Genomic DNA, 20,259 nt, shown 5'->3' with positions numbered 1-20,259 from the left:
GACTTTGCGAGGGGGGCTGGAAGACCCCGTGCCACATCTCGGGGGCTAAAAGAGTCCTCGCGGGGAGGGGGCTCTGAGACCGTCCCGAGAAAAAAATATGGAACGCTTCACGAATTTGCGTGTCATCCTTGCGCAGGGGCCATGCTAATCTTCTCTGTATCGTTCCAATTTTAGTATATGTGCTGCCGAAGCGAGCACGAACTGCTCTCTGCCCACAGCTCTATTTAAACCACCTTCAATTGATAATTTTTACGTCACTGCGAGTACATTTCTTTAGGCTCCCGCGCCTTTCTTCACATGGTTATTCTCTCAGGCGATACGTGCTGGTTTTTTATTCTGGATCTTTCTGCTTTGCCGAATTTTTTTACCTTTTCCAGGCCGAGGTGCCTCCCGGAGGTGCCGGCCGCGCGCGCTGCATGGCGGGAGATCTTTCATTTGCATGGAGGCGGGGCAGGTCCGGAGCGTGTCCTCCACCGTCCCGTCGTGCCCTGGGCGCGCGTGCGCGCGCACGCGCGGAGCCGCCGTGGCCGGCGGAGGAAGATGGCGGCGGAGTGCTGAGGGACGGGACGGGACCGCGCCGGGACAGCTGAGCCGCCCTCCGCGCCCGGGCTCCGCCGCGCCGCTCCGCCCCGCCGAGGGACCCCCATGGCCGCGGGAACAGCCCGGCAGCCGCGTCCCTGCTGTGTCTGCTCCGGCCGCCCAGCTCCCGGGCCCCGCTGAGCGCTCAGGCCTGACCCGCTGGGCCTGACCCGCCGCCGCCCCGAAGCGTCTGCGCCGGGCAGGGGCCGGGGAGGGGGACGGAGTCAGCGCCGGCCCCGCGCCCGCGGCCCCTCCGCAGAACCCGCCCGGTCCCAGCCAGCCCTGCGGAGGAACAGCAGCCTTTTCGAGCCCAGCCCTCACCACCCCCGCCGTCAGGATGTCCGAGAACCAGCCGAACGCCAACAACCACCACCCGGCCAACAACGCCGGGGCCGCCGGCGGCAACAACCGGGGTGTCCGCAACCCCAACCTCAACCAGAACCCCCTGATCAACGTGCGCGACCGCCTCTTCCACGCGCTGTTCTTCAAGATGGCAGTGACCTACGCGCGCCTCTTCCCTCCCTCCTTCCGCCGCGTCTTCGAGTTCTTCGTTCTCCTCAAGGTGAGGGGCAGCTCCTCCTGCCAGCCCGCGGCCGGGCTGAGGGCAGGAATTTCCTTAGAAACACAAAAAGTCGTGCCTTCGCCAGAGGTAGCAGGCTGTGTTTGGACCACACACTCCGAGCTGTCCCTGGGGCTCCCGTGGGCCCCTCCTGTGAGGAAGACATTAGTCTCCATGGTGGTCCTGGTGTTCCTTGCACTCTGGAACTCTCCCAGATCTGTAAATCAAAAGGAAATTGCTGAGCCAGCTTGCTGGGCAGGCAGGCTGGCTCGAGGCAGGAGAGGTTTCAATTTCTGTTTCCAAGCAATCGCACTTTTTGGGTACATTTCCCACATGACATACTGGATTGTTGGAGTTCTGCTGGAGTCTTGTCTTTTCTGGAAGCAGTTAGGGCCCAGCCCTGTTCTAACCCTGTTTCTTTCAGCAGTGCCAGGGATGTGTCACTGTGCTCTGAGGTGACCCCACCTGTCTGCTGGGTGATGGGGACCTCCCAGAGGGGCGTGTCAGTGTCCAGGGGTGACTGCCTGTAGGTAAAATCCTGCTCCGTGACTTCCAGGATGGGAGATTAGAGTAAGGAGAAGGGGAGAGCAGCTTGCCAGGCGACAGGAGCACACTCCTCTGGGTTGCTACAATTCAGCAAGAAAACATTCAGCACAGCTTGTCTCATACTGCACGGAAACATTAGGGTTTTTCACATCCCTGTTCCCTCTCCCAGTTGTACAGCTGGATCCCAGCAGGCAGGCTAGGATAGGGACAGTGCTAAAGGTGCAGTGGTCAGGCAGAGTGGCTGGGAGCAGTTTGTCTTCCTTCTGCCTCTGATCACAGCTCTCCCATAGAAGGACAAACTTCCTCAGGGCTCTGTGGAGAGCAGCATGCAGGGTCAGAGGTCAGCAGCCTGCTCCCAGCTCTCCAGCTGCTAGCAGGAGGGAAGTGGGAGCCCACATTCCCATCTGGAGCTGTGGGATTGCCTCTGGTTCTGCTGTGGCTCCTGCAACCAGGGAGGTGGCCCTGCTCTACCTCCCCTCATGTCTCCCTGTGCAGCTCCTCTGCAGAGTGATGTTTACCAGGCTGTTTGTTCATCACAAATAGGTCAGGACAGCAGGGCTGATGAGGACAGAGCAGCGCAGGGTGGCTGGGAAGGGAGGTGTGAGCTCAGCAGTGCTGCTCGCTGTGCCAGCCATGCTCGGAGCTCTGAAATTTGGACATCTCTGCACTCCAGGGAACAGGTTTTTTTAGTCCACTCTGCTTTGCTGTGGTTTATGGCCGTTCCTGGGCTTGAGGCAAGGCAAGGAGCTGTGGTGCTCTGTGCACTCAGCCTCAGAGGCCAGCTCAACCATCCCGAGGCAGGACCTGTTCTTTGGGACAACGGATCGGGCACGGGTTTGGGTCCTCCTGCCCAGGAGTAGGTTGGCTTTGCTTAAGGTTTGCTTTATTCTACCTTTACAAAGCTGGGCAAGCTTCTCTACGTTTCAGCAGGAAACTTTGTGCTGAGAAGGGAAGGGTTGGAAGGCACGGACGTGTTTCCATTTCCTTCAGTGTGCCTTGTGGCCTCATCCCACACCAGTGCTGTGTGTGGTCGGTTTTGGGGACGCTGGTGGTTGCAGGACCTGTGCTTTCAGAAGGCTGTCACTGTCAGCTCTGGGCTCGTGAAAGGAGCAGTTGGTTCCTGCTGCCTTTGGCGCGTTCCCTGCCGGAACTGCCGAGGTCTGGCTGCTGCGTTGTTGATGCAGGGAAGCACTGAAGCTCTTGTCTGCTTGCCAGTCTACTTGTTCAGATTCTCCTGGTGTTTCCCAGGCAGAGAAGAGCTGGTGATAACTAGGGGGTCTGACAGTCTCTGCCTTGTTTCCTGCCCTTTAGGCTCTCTTCGTGCTCTTCATCCTGGCCTACATCCACATCGCCTTCTCCCGCTCGCCCATCAACTGCCTGGAGCACGTGCGGGATAAGTGGCCCCGCGACGGCATCTTGCGGGTGGAAATCCAGCGCAACTCCAGCCGGGCCCCCATCTTCCTGCAGTTCTGTGGGGTCGAGAAGTTCCCAGGAATGGTGGTGGAGTCCACGACTGAGGAAGAGGAGGAGGAAGAGGAAGAAATGACTGTGGATATGTTTGAAAACAGCTCCATCAAGGTAAGGACGCGCTCCCTGTGTACGGTGGAGAGGGAAGCCTGGGCGTTGGGTTGGAGAGAAGTGCAGGTTGGAAGTGAAGTCCCTGTGTGATCCCTCGGTCTCCTGGAAACACAGCATATTCCTTGGCTGCTCCTGGGTCCCCACGTTGGCCTCTGATGGTTTGACGGAGAAAGTGTCCTTTTATGCATGGGGAGGCCTTCATGTGGATCGAGAGAGCATGGCAGGTGAGAGGTGAAGAGGCTGCTGACGTGGCTTTCCCTACTCTGGTTTTCCAACAGTTTGAGCTGGATATTGAGCCCAAGGTGTTCCTCAAGCCATCCCGAGTGAGCAGCACTGAGCTGCCACACAACGACAGCCAGGAGTTCTCGTTTAGTGACGCAGCCACTAAAGGTATGCAGCCTCTGCGGGAGACTGTGTCCGAGTTTGAGATGCTAGCCCGAGCAGGTAATCACACCTTCACTGCTACCTGTGCTCCTCCTTCCTCCCCTCATCATCCTCCCCACACGTCCCTTTCCTGGCTCCTTGGGGCACCTGCACAGTAACCTTAAATGTCTTCCTGATGTGTTTACCTGTGGTTAATTGTGTCAGTACTAACAGCAGACCCTCAGTGAGCTCTGCTCTGAAGCTGGGGGGATGCTGGGGGTTGGGGGAAGGCTGGGTTAGAAAATTTGCCAGGCCAAGAGGCTTCAGATCGACCACGGGTGAACGAAGGCTCTTGGCCTGGCAGGTTCCTGCGATGATCGGTGTTGGGTATCTCAGCCTGAACCCCCTGTTCTGAGCCATTCACTGTCCCCTGCAATCCACAGGGATCCCCTGACAGCAACATTCCTTCAAGCATGAACAGGGTTTGGGCTGTGTTCTGGGTGCTGAGCCAACACCAGCACTTGGAGCCACCGATTTGCTACAGTTAATTAATCCCGAAAGCCACCAAGCGGGTTTTGGTGGATTGCGATACAGTGCTGCTGTTCCACTCAGATGTTCCCTGGCCTTATCCCACCCATTTCCTGCCTGACCTAAGCTGCTCAGGCCCTGTAAACTCCAGAGGGAGATTTAGTAGCTTTGTATTATTTAAAATGGAATTCCAGTGGGGAAAGTGGTTAAGGTGCACAATCTACTAAAGAATATTTATCTTAAAATAGAACTTGGGACCTGGATTCTTTGTCTTTTTCCACAAAATTTGCCAAAAATTTGCCTCTTTCTCCACACTGTTGTCTCTGTGAAGGCTGGAATTCTTTGCTCTGCAGATACACTGGGGTTGTGGCTATGGAGCAGGATGAGACTGGACAATGTCCTGTTCCTTGATCTTGCAGTGGATTTGCTTGGTGCTCATCCAGAGCTCATTAATCCTGAATTAAAGGTCATTAAGACCAGAGAGCAGTAAATGTTTTTGGTGCAGGACCTTTATTGCTGGTGCCCGGGTTCTGAGGAGAGTCACGTTGTGCTGGGCTGGGGCACTGGTGGGAAGTCCCTTGTTTTGCTGAATGCCTGGTTGGAAACGTTCCAGAAAAGGAGAGGGAGAGAACAGGCTGTTTTCCAGATTAGTTACAAAATTCACATCTTTAAGTCAGTCCCAAATACCTATTTTATTGTTTTTTCTAGGTTTTCTGTCTTCTCAATGCACCAAATTTGATGTTTAGTCAGAATATTTTACCATGAAAAAATATTTTATTCTACAAAGGAAGTAATTGTTTGTTGATATTTAAACCCTTGATTTCCTTTTGAGCTTAAAGCTGTTTATAATGGAAACAAAAGACAAACCCAACAGCCCAGCTTGTGTTTGCTGCCCAGTAAGGGGATCAGGGGATCTCTGTCAGTGCTGGGTCAGGTGTGGCTCTGTTCAGGTCTTGTGTCCCTTTAACTGTCGCTGTGGTGCCGGGAGCTGCCTGACAGCTGCCTCCCCCCTCCTGGAGATAGACCCTGGCAGTCTGAAAGAGCAGGGATTAAATTGCTTGGCTCTGGCTTAGTGGGAGGTTTTTTCCTTTCAGAGATGATGTAGCAAAAAAACCATCTCTTTGGATCCTTCCTTGGAGAAAAAAAAAAAAAAAAGGGGAAACTTCAGGCACCACCAGTTTTTGGGAAAGCTGTAATTGCTGCTGCCTTCAGTTCTGACATGTAATTGCAGCACTGACCTCAGTCCCCTGAGAAGTGCAGGGTTCTTGCCTCTGGAGCACTTACTTGCTGTCCAGCAGGTGTAAAGTGGATTTTCCTGCTGGTTCCCAAACAACGTGGGAAGTAGAAATTGAACAGAGCAAAAACAAGCAGCTCTGGGCTTGCCAGGCAAAGATGTGGGCAGGTTCTGGGCAGAGCTTGGAACTGCTGCCCTGAAGCTTTCCTAGAAGTCTCACATAAAGGACTAATGTCAAGGGAATGGGCTGCAATTCCAGAGAGTTTGCATTGATTTATGTTTAATTGGCTGAGGGAAGCCTGGAGCCCGCGTTTGCAACCAGTTCCCTTTTCAAGAACATGATGGGAGGGAGGGAACCCAGAGGGGCTGTTTCTTCGTGGTGGCTGTTTGCAGATATGGGTGTTGAGTCTCCCTGTCTCCCCATGTCTCTCTCCCAGTGTGGCCACAGGAAGAGTACATTGTGGAATACTCTCTGGAATACGGCTTCCTGCGCCTGTCCCAGAGCACGCGGCAGCGCCTCAGCATCCCCGTCATGGTGGTGACCCTTGGTGAGTGGGAGGCAGCCCAGGCAGGGCAGGAGGCTCAGGGGTGGGTGTAGGGGTGGGTACCTGCAGTGCAGAGACCTCCACACCATCTCTGGGAACTCTTGCTGAAGTCGATGGCACTCGCTTCCCACGCGGGAGAGCTGCTGTGCGCAGCCTGTCTGCCTTTAGTAGGTCACAGCTTTCCAGGAGGAGCCTTCTGAAATGGTGGAGCCTGGTTCAGTGAGCCCTGATGTCATGCCCAGCACAGTTTTCCCACATGGACCAGGGAAGAGCTCTCTCCCTGGCTGAAGGCACTGAAGCTCTGGGCTCAGTGTGGAGCAGCAGGGTTTGAGCCTGGTGGCCAGAGCAGCTGTGCAGGTGTTGGGGACAGTGCTCAGAGATCTGTCACACCGTGTGTGCTGCTGTGCCCCTGTGAGCACCAGCGGGTCATTTCCCTGAACAGTGTTCTCTTCTCCTGGTGTTTGCTCCATTAAAACTTGTCCAAGTCAGGAACACAGCCTCAGACCTTCTCGTGCCTGTGAATCTCTGTATCAATCAGAGTGGAGCTCGTTACTTCCTCCCACTCAAGCTGAAGCAGAGCTGGATGGGGGTTAAGCAGTTTTCCTGTGCAGTCAGGGTGAGCCCAGGAGATAGGCTGAGCCTAGAGGGTAAATTCCCTTTTTGTCTGTGCCAGCACAGTGTGATGGCCCTGACAATCCTTAAGGCCCGACTGCCATTAGCACTTTAATGTGGCTGGATCTGTCAGGGGGTGACACTTTCCCTCCCAGTCCTGCCAAATTTGGTTTTACTGCCTCAGATCCACATGCAGGTGCAGCTCTGCTGGCACAGGTATCCTTCACCTTGTGCCTTTGTGGCTCCAGGTGTGAACAGTGTGAAAGGGTTTTTGTGTTCTCTCTAGATCCTACCAGGGATCAGTGCTTTGGGGACAGGTTCAGCCGCCTGCTGCTGGATGAGTTCCTGGGCTACGATGACATCCTGATGTCGAGTGTCAAAGCTTTAGCTGAAAACGAGGAAAACAAAGGTAAGGCCTGGAGGAGTTGCAGCAGCGGCTGCTAGGAGCAGTGGGTGTTTGCTCTGTGGATGCCTGACTATCATCTTCTGACTATTGATTAATCTGTAATGCAAGGAGCAGCTCCCTGTGTTATTGTCAAGGACAAAATGAGAGAGGCAGGAGGGGAGAGGTGTCTGGAAATGTGATTTCCTCCCGCCTCACCGCCCTGCATGACAATGAATGCTGCCCTGAGGATTTGCTCCAAATCCTGTTTCTTTAGCAGGCACTGGAGCTTGGTTCTTAGTCTGCACATTAATCACACTGAGCTCGTGTTCGTGCTTTTTCTCCAGGTTTCCTTCGCAATGTGGTGTCCGGGGAGCACTATCGCTTTGTCAGCATGTGGATGGCCAGGACGTCCTACCTGGCAGCCTTTGTCATCATGGTCATCTTTGTAAGTCACCGTGAGCCGGGCAGTGCCCAGCCTGGTGCTGGGCAGCGAGTGGTTGGTGCTACAGCAGAGCTCTCATCTGCTTTCAAAGTGTAGTTGGTGGAGGATGAGGCTCTACTCTGGGGCATTTTTTTATTTGGTTGGTTTGGTGTTTTTTTTAGTTTCTAAAGTCCACCAGTGAAATGAGCGGGAGAGCTGACCTAGAATGCAGTGCTGTTTCCATTGTCAAAAGGGAGCTGCTGTTAATTTCTAAGTGTCCTTAGTACACTCCAGCTGTCAGCACAGGGTGCAGACATTTGTCCTCTGAGACTTTTGAGAACAGCCCAGACTGATTTGCCAGGAGTGATCAAGATAAACCAAGTGATGATGTGTGAGATGAGGTGTTCTCAGATACACATCAGACAAGATCCCAGGCGATAACTACCCCATGTTTGTTGTCTTGGGTGGCTGTGGGTGACTGTCTCTTTGTGTGTGGCTGTCCCACCCACTGGGGCAGGTCTGTCCACAGTCACACTGTGGGCACTGAGGAGTGCAGGGAGGTGCTGGGAGCTGCGGGAGGAGCAGGATAGAGGACGGGAGAATCCCTGCTCCCAGCTCTGTGGGTTGGCGTGGCCACAGCGCAAACATTCAGGATTGGTCCCTTTACAAACAAATCCCTTACTGTCTGTTCCCCTGCAGCAGCACAGAGATTAATTGCTGTTTGTGAAGCCCTAATTACTCTTTGGGAAATGGCTCTGCACAGCTCCAGCTAATGAACGTGGGATGTGCAAGCCCTGGCTCGCCCGGGCCTCTGCCGCAGTGCGATTCCGTGTGACTCCCTGCATCCATGGGGCTCTAATCTGCCTCCCCTTCTCTCTCCTGTTCCAGACTCTCTCTGTCTCGATGCTGCTGCGCTACTCACACCATCAGATCTTTGTCTTCATTGGTAAGGACTGGCTGAGGGGTTTGGGTTGTGCTGGGCACTGTGCCTGCTCCAGCATGGGGTGTTGTAGAGTCACAGCAGGTTTGGGTTGGAAGGACCTTGAGGATCATTAGTTCCAGTTTAGAAGGGTAGCTTCTAAATTGTACCTGCCTGAATCTGCACAGGGAATACATCCTCCTGCTCCCAGTCACTGCACTTGCCAGAGCTTTTCTCTGTCCTGAGAAGTATTGGCTGGGGACAGAGGATGTGGCTGCACTGAGCGGGCAGTACCGTGGGGTGGAAGGTTTTGTGACCCCCCCCATCCTCTCTGTGCCACAGCTTGTTTTCCCTCTTGCAGTTGACCTGTTACAGATGCTGGAGATGAACATGACCATTGCGTTCCCTGCTGCTCCGCTCCTCACTGTCATCCTGGCTCTGGTCGGTAAGGACTTGCCTCACTGCTTGTGTCTGCAGCACATCCCTCTGGGATCTGTGGGAAGTCTAATTCCCTGTTCCGAGCTGGCCGCGGCAGGTGGTTACTGTGGCTGCTCATCACAAGGCAGAAGGCTCTGGAATTTGATGGCACAGTGAGCTCCATTGTCCTTCTGGGTCCCCTGGAAAAGCAGCAGTTTGTTGGGAAATCCCAGAATCCAAAGCTTTGTCTGTCCCTGGAGCTCTGTTGCAGATTCACACTCTGTGGCCACGTTGCATTTGTACAATTTAAATTTAAAAAGCAGCAAAACCCCCCCTGAAATCTGCACGGCGGGAGGCAGCTGATCCCTGGGACATTGCAGGTGGAATGTTCTTGGCCGTAGCTGCTGCCATAAGCAGAGCCCAGTTACCTGCCCTGGGCAAGTGCAGTCACAGCCCTGCTCCGAGGTGACAGAGAACCCCTTCCCATACCCTGCCATGTGCTGATGTCCCCTCTGTCCCCAGGTATGGAGGCCATAATGTCCGAGTTCTTCAATGACACCACAACCGCATTCTACATCATCCTCATCGTGTGGCTGGCGGACCAGTACGACGCGATCTGCTGCCACACCAACACCAGCAAGAGGCACTGGCTCAGGTAAGGGCTGGCTGTGGCCACATCCCCTCTGCCTGTCCTCCTCCAGCTGCTCTGAGTCCTTCCCAGCACCCTCAGGCACAGCAGCCTCCACTCCTAAGGCTGTTATCTGTGTGGCTCCTTGGCAGCTGCCCCACACGTCACAGGGTCCAAAGTGCAATTTCTCTGCTTTGGGTTTGGGCCTGGATCTTGGAATCACCTTGATCTTCCCCAGCCCCTTGTTTTTTACTGCTGATAGACAGGCAACTCTAATTACCTGTTAATGAGTCTGTGTCATCCTGGGCAAAGTGCCCCAGCTCAGGCTGGTGTTGGGAGGAGAAGGGAGCTCACATTTTTCCTGATCTTTCTTGCCTTCTTGTCCAGATTCTTCTACTTGTACCACTTTGCCTTCTATGCCTACCACTACCGCTTCAACGGGCAGTACAGCAGCCTGGCACTTGTCACCTCCTGGCTCTTCATCCAGGTGAGTCCCTGCAGGGCTGCTGCACCTTGGGGGCGTTTGTCAAACTTCCTCTCAAGCTGGGTTGGAGGAGAGATCCTTATTTCTGCAAGCGATAGAATGAAGTGTGGTTTGGAAATGGGGCAGCAGAATGAGGCTGTGGAAGAGGGGATTATTGAATTGCTGCCTCCAGTCTAGCTGTGGGCCTGACAATAACTTGGTGCCACAGGGGTTTTGGGAAGGATTTCTGTCCTGTCCTTCTGGAATAAATCCCGGGGAGGGTCTGCCTTGCAGAGGAGCTGTTCGGGTCTGTGCAGTGAGGATGCTGGCAGAACCAGCTCCAAGCTGATGTCTCCAATATCCTGGATCAAGCATACTTGTTGGGTGTCTCTGGTTGTTGACCTGCTGCAGGGTGGGGACAGGGAATAGAGGATGGGCCAGAGGAATGCTGTCATCCTTCTTTTCCCAGCCTTTGAAAGGGAAGAGGGGTTGTTCTCTCTTGCCCGTCTTCAGAGGGAAACTATAAAGCAGCTTGCAGTAGTCATAGCGGAAGGGATAGATCTTTCCAAACTTGCTGCTGACCTTCTGGCTGTCAAAGCAGCTGGATTCTCCAGAAGTTTGGTCTTCTTGGGATGTGGTGGCCCAGACCCAGGGTGACGCCTTTCCCTTTCCTCCACCAGCACTCGATGATTTACTTCTTCCACCACTATGAGCTGCCAGCCATCCTGCAGCAGATCCGGATCCAGGAGATGCTGCTGCAGAACCAGCAGGTCGGGCAGGGCACCCAGACCACGCTGCAGGACAACCTCAACAACAACACCACAGCTGCCCCAGTCGAGGCCGGGGGCCGCCGAGCCCTGCTGGCCGCCGGGCCCCCTGGGGAGGGCAGCAGTCCGGCCGCCCTGACCCCCGGCGAGGCCTCCAGCGTCATCGCCGCCGCCGCCTCCGTGGGCAGCGACCTGAACTGGGTGGCCGAGACGGCCGCGATCGTGACAGAGGCCTCGTTTCTGTCTGACCTGAGCACAACCCTCCTGGAGCCCACCATGGTGCACGAAGCCGTGGCCAACGGGACCCCTCAGGAGGTGGCCACGGCCTCCGGGTTGGTTGCCCGCATCAGGGTCAGCAGCGACCACCCGGAGACAGCCGTGGGCTCCATCACCATTGAGGTCACCTCAAAGTCCGTGGTGGCCGCAGCAGATGCTCCTCCCCCAGCTGCTGGGGCTGCGCTGCAGGAGGGGGCGGGCCCCAGCCCCTCCCTTCCCAAGCAGACTGAGGCTCTGGAGGGCTCAGACAGCCGAGCAAAACCCAGTGGCAAGAACTGCATGGGCAGCAGCAGCGTGGCAGAGCCCCTGCCAGCCTCGGGGGGGGACAGCGACCAGGACAGAGGTTTTGAGGATCGAGGGGAGAGCAGCCCCTGCCCAGCACCAGCAGAGAGAACACCCAGCTCAGAGCCAAGCTCCAGGAACCTGTCCTGAGCCCCATTGCTGTTGCTGTTGCCCTGGACTGCCGGGAAGGCATTTGGATTTTGTTTGTTACTATTTCTCACTTCACCATCATCCTTAACCCATGGATCCCTCTGAGCAGAGCCAGAGCAGCTGGGACAGAGCAGGGCTGCGGTGACCTCCCTTCCCTGGGGAAGCCATGGGGGGCTGTGGGAAGGATGGGAGGGTTTGGTCCCTTGGCCCACACAAGTCTGGGGCACCTCTGAGGCCACAGGTGAGCCAGCTGCCTGTTCCCACCCTGCCCCGCTCGTGCCCTGGCTTTTCCTTGTCCCCAGTCCCCAGCTTTGCCCCTGCAGCTGCGTTTGCAGTCCGGGTGCTGATCCCAGGTGAGAGCTGACCTGGGACAGGCCACGCATGTGGCAGCTTTGTGGTTAGAGTAGGAGTGGATAGAGCAGGCAGAGAGTGTCCAGCCCCCGTGGGAGAGCCACAGAAGCGATTCCTGGTCACCTTTCCTGCTCCTGAGGGGAGGAGGAGCTTTGGCCTCCCCCAGGCACAAGGTCTGCCCAGGCCAGGGCACAACCAAAGCAGAAGCTGCAGTTCAGCCCCCTTTTTTCTGTCCTTGGACTTCCCGTGGTGGGTGGGTTGGGAGTGGAAGGTGCTGTGTCCGGGTGGGAGCTGCCATCCCAGGAGCCATGAGTGGTGCTTGGTGGGTGCAGCCGTGCTGCAGTGGGTGTCTGGAGAGGTGTAGGGCAAGGGCAGCAGCTCTGTCCTGCACAGCTCTGCTCTGGATGAGGCAGCTGCTTTCCAGTGCCTTGTCCCTCCCGTGGGACACGTTTGTGTTTAGGATCAGCCCCATCCCAGAGGAGAGAGTGGCTCCTCATGCTTAGAGTGTTGCATGAGCTGGTTTAGCAAAGAACCAAAACACTAAAGCCAAGACATTTCAGCTGGTTTTCCCCCATTTCCCTGGCAGTGGAGGTGAGGCTGGCAGAGCCTGACCCCTCTGCCAAGAGGCTGAGCTGGGGGGGTGCTGCCTGTGGACCCCTGCAGAGGGGGCAGATCCATGCCCCGATGTGCTGGAAGGGGTGTTTGTGCAGGGAGGTGGAGCAGAGTGAGGCGGGATGAAGCTCTGGGAGAACCATGGTGGAACAGGGCAGGGACAGGAGGTGACACATGGGCACTTAGCTCTTGGGGACAGCTGGGTCCCTGCACAGTTGTCCCCGAGTTCAGTGTTGTCCCCCTATGGCTGAGCAGTGTCTGGAGTCCATCTCCCTTGGAGGGCTCCGTGCGTTTCAGTGTTTCCTTGTCAATAGGAGGGGGCTCAGAGCCCCCTCTTCACCCCTCTGCCTTTCCCACCTGGGTGCCCCATTTTTGGTTTTCCCTTTTGCCTGGGGCAGCTGTGGTGCTGCTCCAGGGCAGGGGAGACCCTGCTGTGACCAGCAGGTCAAATCTTGCTGCTGCCAGCACTCCTGAGAAGGGGACTTGTGGCCAACTGGCTCCCAGCCTCTGGAGTGCCAGGAATGACCGTAGGCTTTTCAGAGGAGTGGGTGGGAGGGGAAGAGGGGACACCAAACCAAATGATTTGATGAATGAAGAGTAGAGTTCATTCTATTTAATTAATGTACAAAATGTGTTTGTATATAATAATAAATATTATCTCTTAACAGCTCCTGCAGCGCTGCCCCATGTCGTGCCCATGGCTGTGCTGGGCTGACGTGTGGGAGTCCTGGGGGCACGGGGGTGCAGCGAGGTGAATGCTCAGTCCTGGGGGTGCCTCCTCCTGCCGTCCTGGGGTGTCACCATCTGTCCCCTTGCAGTGTGCAGAGGGCCGAGCACCAACCCTGTCCCGGCCATAGCTCAGTGATGCTGGGCTGCCTCCGCACCAGGGGAGGGGCTGCAGGGCTCCGAGTCCTTCCACAGCCGCCTGTGGTGGGATATGGGGAGCTATTCCTTGTCCTCAGCGGGGAGCAGAGCCCTGAGCTGCAGCCTGTCCCGCTCCCTGTGCAGCGTCTCCATCTGCACCCTCCGCCTGAGGAAGGCTCCGGTTCTGCTTTGCGGTGGCTCTTTGCGGCTTTGCCACCCTGGAGCTGCCTCTCCAGAGGGAGGTTCCGGTCTCCGCTTGTCCTCCTGCCCCATCCATGTGGGAGCCTCCTCTGCCTCTTCCTAATCGCTGCCGTCCTGCGGCGGGGCTGAGCTGGGCCTGCGGAGGAGGGAAGGGAAAGGGAAGGGTTATGCTTAGCCCAGGCTTAGCCGAGTTTGGGATGCTGCTGAAAGAGGAAAAGCAGACTTTGTCTTCCTTCGTCATCTTTATTTACGTGGTGTAAAACCAGAACCGGGGCACGGGGCTCGGCGTTGTCCGGGCACTGCGGGGACCTCTCATCCCAATTCAACCCCCCAAAAAGAACCTTCAGGCCCTTCAAACCCCCACTGCCGGCAGGAGGGACGGGAGGAACAGACAAAGGCTCCAGAGTTGGGGCAGCCCCGGGACATCCCCCCTCCCTTTTTCCTTCCACTCTCTCTGAGCCGGAGGAGCGGGTGGCCTGCCCCGCCCCGGCAGAGCAGCCTGTCCTGGGGTGCTTCGAGGGGTCCCTGCCTCTCACCTCACCTCTCTTCCCGGGCTTCCTCGGTGGCCAGCGGAGCGGGCAGTGCCCGGCCGCCCTTGGTGGTGCCCAGCACGGACACCAGCTCGCTCTTCCTCAGCAGCGCCGCGCGCAGCTGCTCCCGCATCTCCTGGATCTTCTCCTCCAGCTCCCGGAGCTCGTTCTCACCGGCCGCCCTGTCCAGGGGCTGCAGCGGCCGCCCGTTCCCGGGGTGCCACGGGGACCCCTCAGCCTCGGGAGGGGCTTTGTCCAGCTGGAAGCGCACCCGCCGTGCCTCCTTCCGCAGGGCGCTCCAGGGCTGTGCTGCCGCCGGGGCCGACCTCGGCTGGGGCTCGCACCTGTGTGGGGAGGGTGGAAGGGCTGAACTGGGATCTGGCTGTTGTGGGGTCCCTCTGCAGCCCCCCAGAACTCTGGGTGTCCACAGGGGGGAGGAGGAGAGCGGGGCAGGCTCCCAATCCCAGCTCTACCTCTGCTCCAGCTTCAGCTGCTGGCTCTTCCGCTCCTCCGTGCCCATGTTCAGAGCCCGATGGATTTTCTGTGGGGAACAAGGGAGGAGTGAGCTGGGGGGTGATGGTCTGGGGTTAACAGGCCAGGGATTAATTAATTGGAGGGTGATGGTCTGGAGGTGACGGTTCAGGGGTTAAACGGGGCTTGGTGGTCCGGGGCTGGAGGAGGGCAGAGGTGGTGCAATTTAAGAGGGAGCAGCGACATGGGGTCAGGGGTCTTTGAGGTGCTGTGTGAGCCCCTTCCCCCTGGCCCCACCTGGCTCGTGTGCAGCCAGTAGTTGAATTTCTTCTTGCGCCGGATGCGGGGCAGGACGAGGCGGTAGAAGACGTGCTCGCCCAGCGAGGTGAGCAGGGAGCCGCTCAGCCCGATGCACAGCAGCACGAACAGCCCCGAGAAGTGGTAGATGCCCATCTGCAGGGTCTGTGGGCAGCAGGGGGTGTGGGCCGGGCTGCGAGGGGTGTCAGACCCCAGAGCCCACCCCGGCCGAGGAGCCGCCGCACCTCAGTGACGGCGAAGACGCGTTTGCCGCAGGGCACCATCTTGTACCACTTGTCGTGCAGGAGGTCGATGAACCCCGAGGACTTGTAGCGGCTGATGAACTCGGAGACGTTGGAGGTCAGCGGCGAGTTCTGGGGGAGGCCGATGCCGTAGCCTGGCCCCGGTGAAGGGGGGAGAGAGGGACAGTGCTGGGATGGGGGGGGGTGCAGCTCCCAGTGCCCACCACGGAGGGGGCACTTCCCCACCCTGGTTGTGGCAGGGCATGACCCCAGCCCGAGCACACACACAGAGTGAAACCCCCTTCCCACCACAGCCCTCCCCAAACCTTCGATGGCGAAGGGTTTGCCCACAGTGAGCAGTTTGCAGTCGGAGTCGATGGAGACCTCGTAGTCCAGCAGTGATTTGTCCATGATGAAGGCGTTGAGCTTGGCGGGCTCTGTCCTGCAGCAGCGTGGGGGGACACTCAGGGAGGGGCTGTTCCCCCCTTGCCCAGTGTCCCCCCGGCCTCACACCCCTCCCAGAGGTGGGGGCTCGTGTGTGTGGAGTGGGGGGTGCACAGGCTCCAGGGCTGGGGCAAAAGCTGCCCTGGGAGGGGTAAAAGGTGGCAGGGACCCACTCCTCCATGCTCTCCCTGCCCCTCACTTGAGCATGGTGACGCCGTCGGGAGTGGTGGGGGCATTGTAGCGCCGCATGTACTCGTGCATCTCGGGGAAGCTCTTCTTGATGTACTCCTCAGCACTGCTCTCCCACACCGTGCCGAAGCGGAAGCCCTGTGAGGGGTGATGGAGCTGGAAGGAGGCACCAGAGCATCAGCACCCCTGGCCCCAGGAATGTGTCCCCACTCCCTGGGCATGTGTCCCCAGCCTTGAGCCCCAGGCAGGGTGTCTGGGCAGCCCCAGAGGTGCAGCAACTCTTGGGGGTGTTTGGGAAAGAGTTTCCCCAAGAGCAGCCTCAGCGTGAAATCAGCCCACCTTCCCCTGCCCTGGAGCTGAGGCTGGGATTAAACACCAGTGGGATACACACACAAAGCTTTCTGGGGGTCTCAAAGACCCCCCCCCACTCTTAGGAGGGGCCAAGATGCAGGACTGGGACTGGAGAGAAGGAGGAAGGTGCAGAAGAAAGGAACAGGACCCCCCTCACCCCCTTTCCTGGACTTCAGGCCTGTCTCAGCCCATCTGAAGCAGCCGGACACTCGCTCACCTTTGGGTCATGGATGCCCGAGAGCTCCTCAAAGGTCTTGTCCCCCACCATGACGGCCGCCAGGTTGGCCGTGTAGCTGGAGAGCACCAGGAGGCAGAAGATGGCCCAGAGGTTCATGAGGAAGCGGCCAGTGCAGCACTTGGGCGTCTTGCTGGAGACGGTGCGCCCAAAGAGGATGGCGTAGCAGAGGTTGAGGGCTGAGGAGTAGGAGAAGATCTTCATGCGGTTGCGGCCGTGGGGGGTCATTCCATAGGGGCTCTTCCACTCGTACAGGGTGAGGAAGAGTGCGGTCATGTGCAGCGCCACGAAGATGCCCACCCACATGGTCCAGTGCAGGGGCCACATGAAGGCCCCGATGGGCGACGCCGTGTCCTTGGTCCTCACCAGGATGCCCAGGCTGGTGGAGAAGAAGGGGCTGGTGAAGTCGATGACTTTGCTCCGTGCCGAGTTGATGCTGAAGGAGGTGACGGCCATGTGGGCCATGCCACTGAGCAGGTCCCCCACCAGTCCCGTCCAGCGCCCGTTCTTCCAGGCCCCGTATTTCCCATCGCCCACGATGTAGAGCTCGAAATCAAAGGCCATGTCCTCAGCCAGCTTCTCCAGCAGGTCGATGCAGTACCCGTAGCAGCATTTCTTGTACTCCCGTGGCACTGAGCCGTTGCCAATCTTCTCAAAGAGGGCATCCAGCACGGCCGAATCATTTGTGCCAGGGTCCAGGCAGAGCTGCCCGGCCGGGCAGTTCCCTTCCTCATCCACCTGCCTGGTGAAGACGAAAGGATGCTCCACCAGTGTCACCACCCGCAGCCGTGTGTGGGCCCCCTCGGCCGCCTCGCTGGGGCTCTTGTGCTGCCGCTGGCTCTGCCACACGCCCTCCTCCAGCTCCAGCTTGCCGCGGCTCCAGGTGCCCACTGTCACCCAGGTGGGGACCCCCTGCGAGTCCCTGCGCAGACTCCAGACGCGGAACTGCTGCTCCGGCCTCACCAGTGCCGTGTTCTCCACACGCACCAGCCCCGTCTGGCCATGGAAAGATGTGTTAGCCAGGAACCTGCCAAGGAAAGGGATTCACAACTCTGGTGTTCCGGGTCAGCTGGGACCAAGGGATGAAGCTGGGAGCTGGGAGCGGGATGTGCCCAACTCAGGCAGGGACAAGGTCAAGGAGGAGCAGCGGGATCCAGCCCTGCTGCGCTGCCCCGCAGCTCGCTGTGCTGCCAGGGCCAAGTGTTATTAATATTTATAGAGTGACCGTGCTCGGGCAGCGTTAAGGAGATCTGAAGTGACACATCCCCCCCTGTGCAGCACTAACCGTGTCCTGGGGGGCTGAGCCCCGTGGTGGTGGCTGCACACACTGGGGACGGCTCTGCACTGAGCCCAGGGGTCCCGTGGCTCTGCCCTTACCCCATCCCAGGTCTGGGGCAGAACTCCCCCTTGCACCCCCATACCACAGAGCTGGGATGAAGGAAAAGAGGCATTCCCAGCATCCCCTTACCCGGAAAGGAAGAGCCCTGGGGACTCGCCAACTGCCCGGTGCCTCTCATTGCAGTTGCCCGTGGTCTGCAGCAGTGCAGGGTTGGGGCGGCCGCGGGCAGCGTGGGCAATGGCCTGGGACACCAGTCCCACCATGTCCTGCACGAAGAGCTCCAGCGGTGGCCGGCTGACCTCCCCGAAGGCCAGCAGCCCTGGGGGCAGCCCCTCGGTCTGCAGCTCACTAGCGCTGAGCGGGAAGCCCAGCATCCAGTGGAATTCCTGCGGTGGCAGCCCCAACTCCTCGGCCACCTGGAAGACGAGCCGAGCACGGTGCAGGTCACAGCCCAGCACCAGCACCGGGCTGGACAGGGTCCTGACACGCTCCCTGTGCTGCCGCAGGTAGCGGGTAGCCCTGGGCTCATCCAGGTAGCCCAGGTCCAGGACAGTGCGGAGGAAGAGCTGGGAACGTTGGGCCCAGAGGTCGAGGAAGCCGTCGGTGTCCCAGGGGTGGCAGAGCACCAGGCTGGTCTCCTGCCAGTCGTTGGCCTGCAGGACGCTCCCCAGCACATCCACCAGTGTCTCCAGTGAGCTCTGCCGGTCCATGTGGAAGTGGAAGGGGCTCTGCCAACACACAGGGGTCGTGGCTGTGCCCCTTCCAGCAGGAAGAGCCCAGAGGCAGCACCAGACTGGACCCACCTGCCCCGAGGTCATCCCATATTCCCTGCCTATCCCCTGCCCAGTTCCTGTCTGGGATCCACTGCCAGAACACATCCCAGAGCCCTTCTGAAGACAGAATGGAGTGGGGACTGGGGCTGAGGGCTGCAGGGCTCCCAGAGGAACCAGGGAACTTACCTTGGAGTGGGAGCTGGAATTGGGTCTGGGATATAGCTGGGCAAGGGGCCAGGAGAGAGCTGAGATGGGAGCTGGGATAGAGCCAGGATAGGGCTGGAATGAGGGCCAAGAGGGGGCTGGAATAGAGCTGTGATGGGAGACAGAGAGAGCCAGGATGGGGCCCGGGATGAGGCTGGGGTAGAGGCAGGATGGAGGTGGGAATGAGGATGGGATTGGGCCGGGGTGGGAGAGAAGACAGAGGGAAAACAGAGCCGGGATGGACCCCGCAGGTAGTCAAGATGCAGCAAGGATGCGTGGTTGGGACGGATTCGGAATTGGAGCTGGAATCGGAGCGGAAATCGGGATCGGGATCGGAGGCAGGACTAAACCGGCAGAAGGACCCGCGGAACAGAGCCGGTATGGAGTCGAGACCGGGATCGGCATAGAGTTGGTATGGATCCGGGACGGGGATCAGGACAGGAGCACGGACGGAGCCGGGACGGGAGCGAGGACGGAGCCGGCGAGCAGGGACGGGAGCTGCGCCCCCGTGCAGTGCCGGCGCTGCGGGTCTCACCTGCGCTCGGAAAGGCAGCGGCCAGCGGGTGTCCAGGATGCTGACGAAGGGGACCTGGAGGGCGGCGGCGAGGAAGTCGAGCTGGAGCAGTTCCCGGCGGGAGCGGGGCAGAGCCAGGACGGCGGCCACGCCGCGCCCCGCCAGCGCCCCGCACAGCCACCGCGCCAGCGAGCCGGGGTCCCGCGCCGCCGGGCCGCCCCCCACCACCTCCAGGCTGAGGTTGTGGGGCAGCGTCACCTCCCCGGGGCTCCCCCCGGGGCCGGTACCGGCGGCTCGGGCCAGCGCGGCGCGGAGCCGGGCGCGGGCGGGCGCGGGTGGCAGCAGCGCCCCGAGGCGCACGGTGGGACCGGAGCCGGGGCCGAGGCCGGGGCCGGGGGGGGCCGGGACGAGGCAGGGATGCGGGTGTCCCCCCGCCGCCCCCAGCGCCGCCGCCAGCAGCCAGAGCGCCCGCAGCCCCGCCATGCGCCCCGCACCGGCCCCGCCGCTCTGCGCTCCGCCGGCGGCGGCTCCGGCTGCGGGCAGGGACCGGCCGGGTCCCGCCGGAGCCCCCTCCCCCGAGGGTAGCGCCGAGGCCCCGCAGCCCCCGGTGCGCGGTGGGTCACCGCCGGACCCGGCCCACGCAGCGCCGGATCCGCCCGCAGCCGCCCCGTCCACGCCCACGCACGACGCGGGTCCCCCCTCCCTGCACCCCGCAGCAAAGGGGGCCCCCACCCGCGCGGTGCTGCCGTCCGAGGGCTGCGACCGTGGGGTCCCCCGGCACAGAGGCGCCCGCCGATCCCAGGGTGGCCCCGGCCGCCTCTGGACCACTGGGATCTTCCTCCTCTTCCTCCTCCTCATCCGCCTCCTCCAGCCCCCGACGAAAACCCCCTCGGGTCGATGCCTGAGCCGGACTCCGAGCCGTGAACTGCCGCTTCCATCCCGGTAAAGGCCCCCACCCCGATCCCTCTATCCCTCTGCAATCTGAGGTGCAGCTTCAGTATCGGGGGGTCCCGAGGCGGGGCGGTTCCAGGGCCGAGCGACTCCTCCTGCTGCGTGGGGAAGGAATGAAGGGCAGCAGCGGCGCAGCCTTCCTCTGCTGTTGGGGAGGGGACGCGGGGTCACCCTCCTCATCCTCACCAGGGAAACTGAGGCTCGATCCAGCCCAAGGGTCCTCGCCACCGGCACACAAACAGCAGCAACTGGGGCCAGAGCCACGCTAAATTAATAAGGAAAAGTGAAGGATGGAGCCAAAATCCATCTGGCAAAAAGTATCGATTCATGTAATATCAATAAATGTAATGAGTCACAGCTGCTGAATTCCCCTGCGGAGCCGGACCCGCCGGGAGGGCAGCACAAAATCCTGCCAGAGCACAGAGGGTCAGGGAGTGCT

At 59.3% G+C, this 20,259-nt stretch overlaps 2 protein-coding genes and 1 non-coding gene across 5 annotated transcripts; 1 reads left to right on the top strand and 2 right to left on the bottom strand.

Moving 5' to 3' along the window:
- Positions 1–91: 91 nt before the first annotated feature.
- Positions 92–198, bottom strand: LOC120411460. Its single transcript, XR_005603763.1, has one exon. It is a non-coding gene; the product is annotated as a U6 spliceosomal RNA (small nuclear RNA).
- Positions 199–515: 317 nt separating this feature from the next.
- Positions 516–12,882, top strand: TMEM259 (transmembrane protein 259). 2 transcript variants are annotated; one of them, XM_039566145.1, is made up of 11 exons: positions 516–1,141; positions 2,996–3,262; positions 3,541–3,652; positions 5,825–5,935; positions 6,831–6,953; positions 7,274–7,374; positions 8,239–8,296; positions 8,631–8,714; positions 9,209–9,341; positions 9,702–9,801; positions 10,458–12,882. In XM_039566145.1, the coding sequence occupies exons 1-11, from the start codon at positions 917–919 to the stop codon at positions 11,250–11,252; spliced, it is 2,109 nt and encodes a 702-aa protein (XP_039422079.1). In that variant the 5' UTR covers positions 516–916; the 3' UTR covers positions 11,253–12,882. The 2 variants fall into 2 exon arrangements, with proteins under 2 accessions (XP_039422079.1, XP_019148704.2); XM_019293159.2 differs by having other exon boundaries at positions 3,541–3,706.
- GRIN3B (glutamate ionotropic receptor NMDA type subunit 3B) lies at positions 12,814–19,352 on the bottom strand. 2 transcript variants are annotated; one of them, XM_039566144.1, is made up of 10 exons: positions 18,891–19,352; positions 17,508–18,106; positions 16,022–17,066; positions 15,464–15,609; positions 15,147–15,262; positions 14,824–14,975; positions 14,579–14,743; positions 14,284–14,351; positions 13,817–14,154; positions 12,814–13,416 (listed from the first exon to the last, which is right to left on the bottom strand). In XM_039566144.1, exons 1-9 carry the CDS (start codon positions 19,350–19,352, stop codon positions 13,818–13,820), a joined length of 3,090 nt encoding a protein of 1,029 aa, XP_039422078.1. In that variant the 3' UTR covers positions 12,814–13,416; position 13,817. The 2 variants fall into 2 exon arrangements, with proteins under 2 accessions (XP_039422078.1, XP_039422077.1); XM_039566143.1 differs by having other exon boundaries at positions 13,822–14,154.
- Between the last annotated feature and the right edge of the window lie 907 nt (positions 19,353–20,259).

The sequence above is a fragment of the Corvus cornix genome, chromosome 28, assembly GCF_000738735.6.
Source record: "Corvus cornix cornix isolate S_Up_H32 chromosome 28, ASM73873v5, whole genome shotgun sequence".
Classification (NCBI taxonomy): domain Eukaryota; kingdom Metazoa; phylum Chordata; class Aves; order Passeriformes; family Corvidae; genus Corvus; species Corvus cornix.
The sequence above is the reverse complement of the archived record's forward strand: the minus strand, read 5'-3'. Positions and strand labels throughout refer to the sequence as shown.

Bases quoted from the DNA above. Each gene is read 5' to 3' on its own strand.
- TMEM259 (XM_019293159.2), top strand. From the start codon at position 917: ATGTCCGAGAACCAGCCGAACGCCAACAACCACCACCCGGCCAACAAC. The intron at 1,142-2,995 runs GTGAGGGGCAGC...CCTGCCCTTTAG, and splicing joins AGTTCTTCGTTCTCCTCAAG to GCTCTCTTCGTGCTCTTCAT. The intron at 7,375-8,238 runs GTAAGTCACCGT...CTCCTGTTCCAG, and splicing joins TTGTCATCATGGTCATCTTT to ACTCTCTCTGTCTCGATGCT.
- GRIN3B (XM_039566143.1), bottom strand. From the start codon at position 19,352: ATGGCGGGGCTGCGGGCGCTCTGGCTGCTGGCGGCGGCGCTGGGGGCG. The intron at 17,067-17,507 runs GTAAGGGGATGC...TTTCCTTGGCAG, and splicing joins CCAGGGCTCTTCCTTTCCGG to GTTCCTGGCTAACACATCTT. The intron at 13,417-13,821 runs GTGAGGTGAGAG...CCTCCTCCGCAG, and splicing joins GAGGAAGCCCGGGAAGAGAG to GCCCAGCTCAGCCCCGCCGC.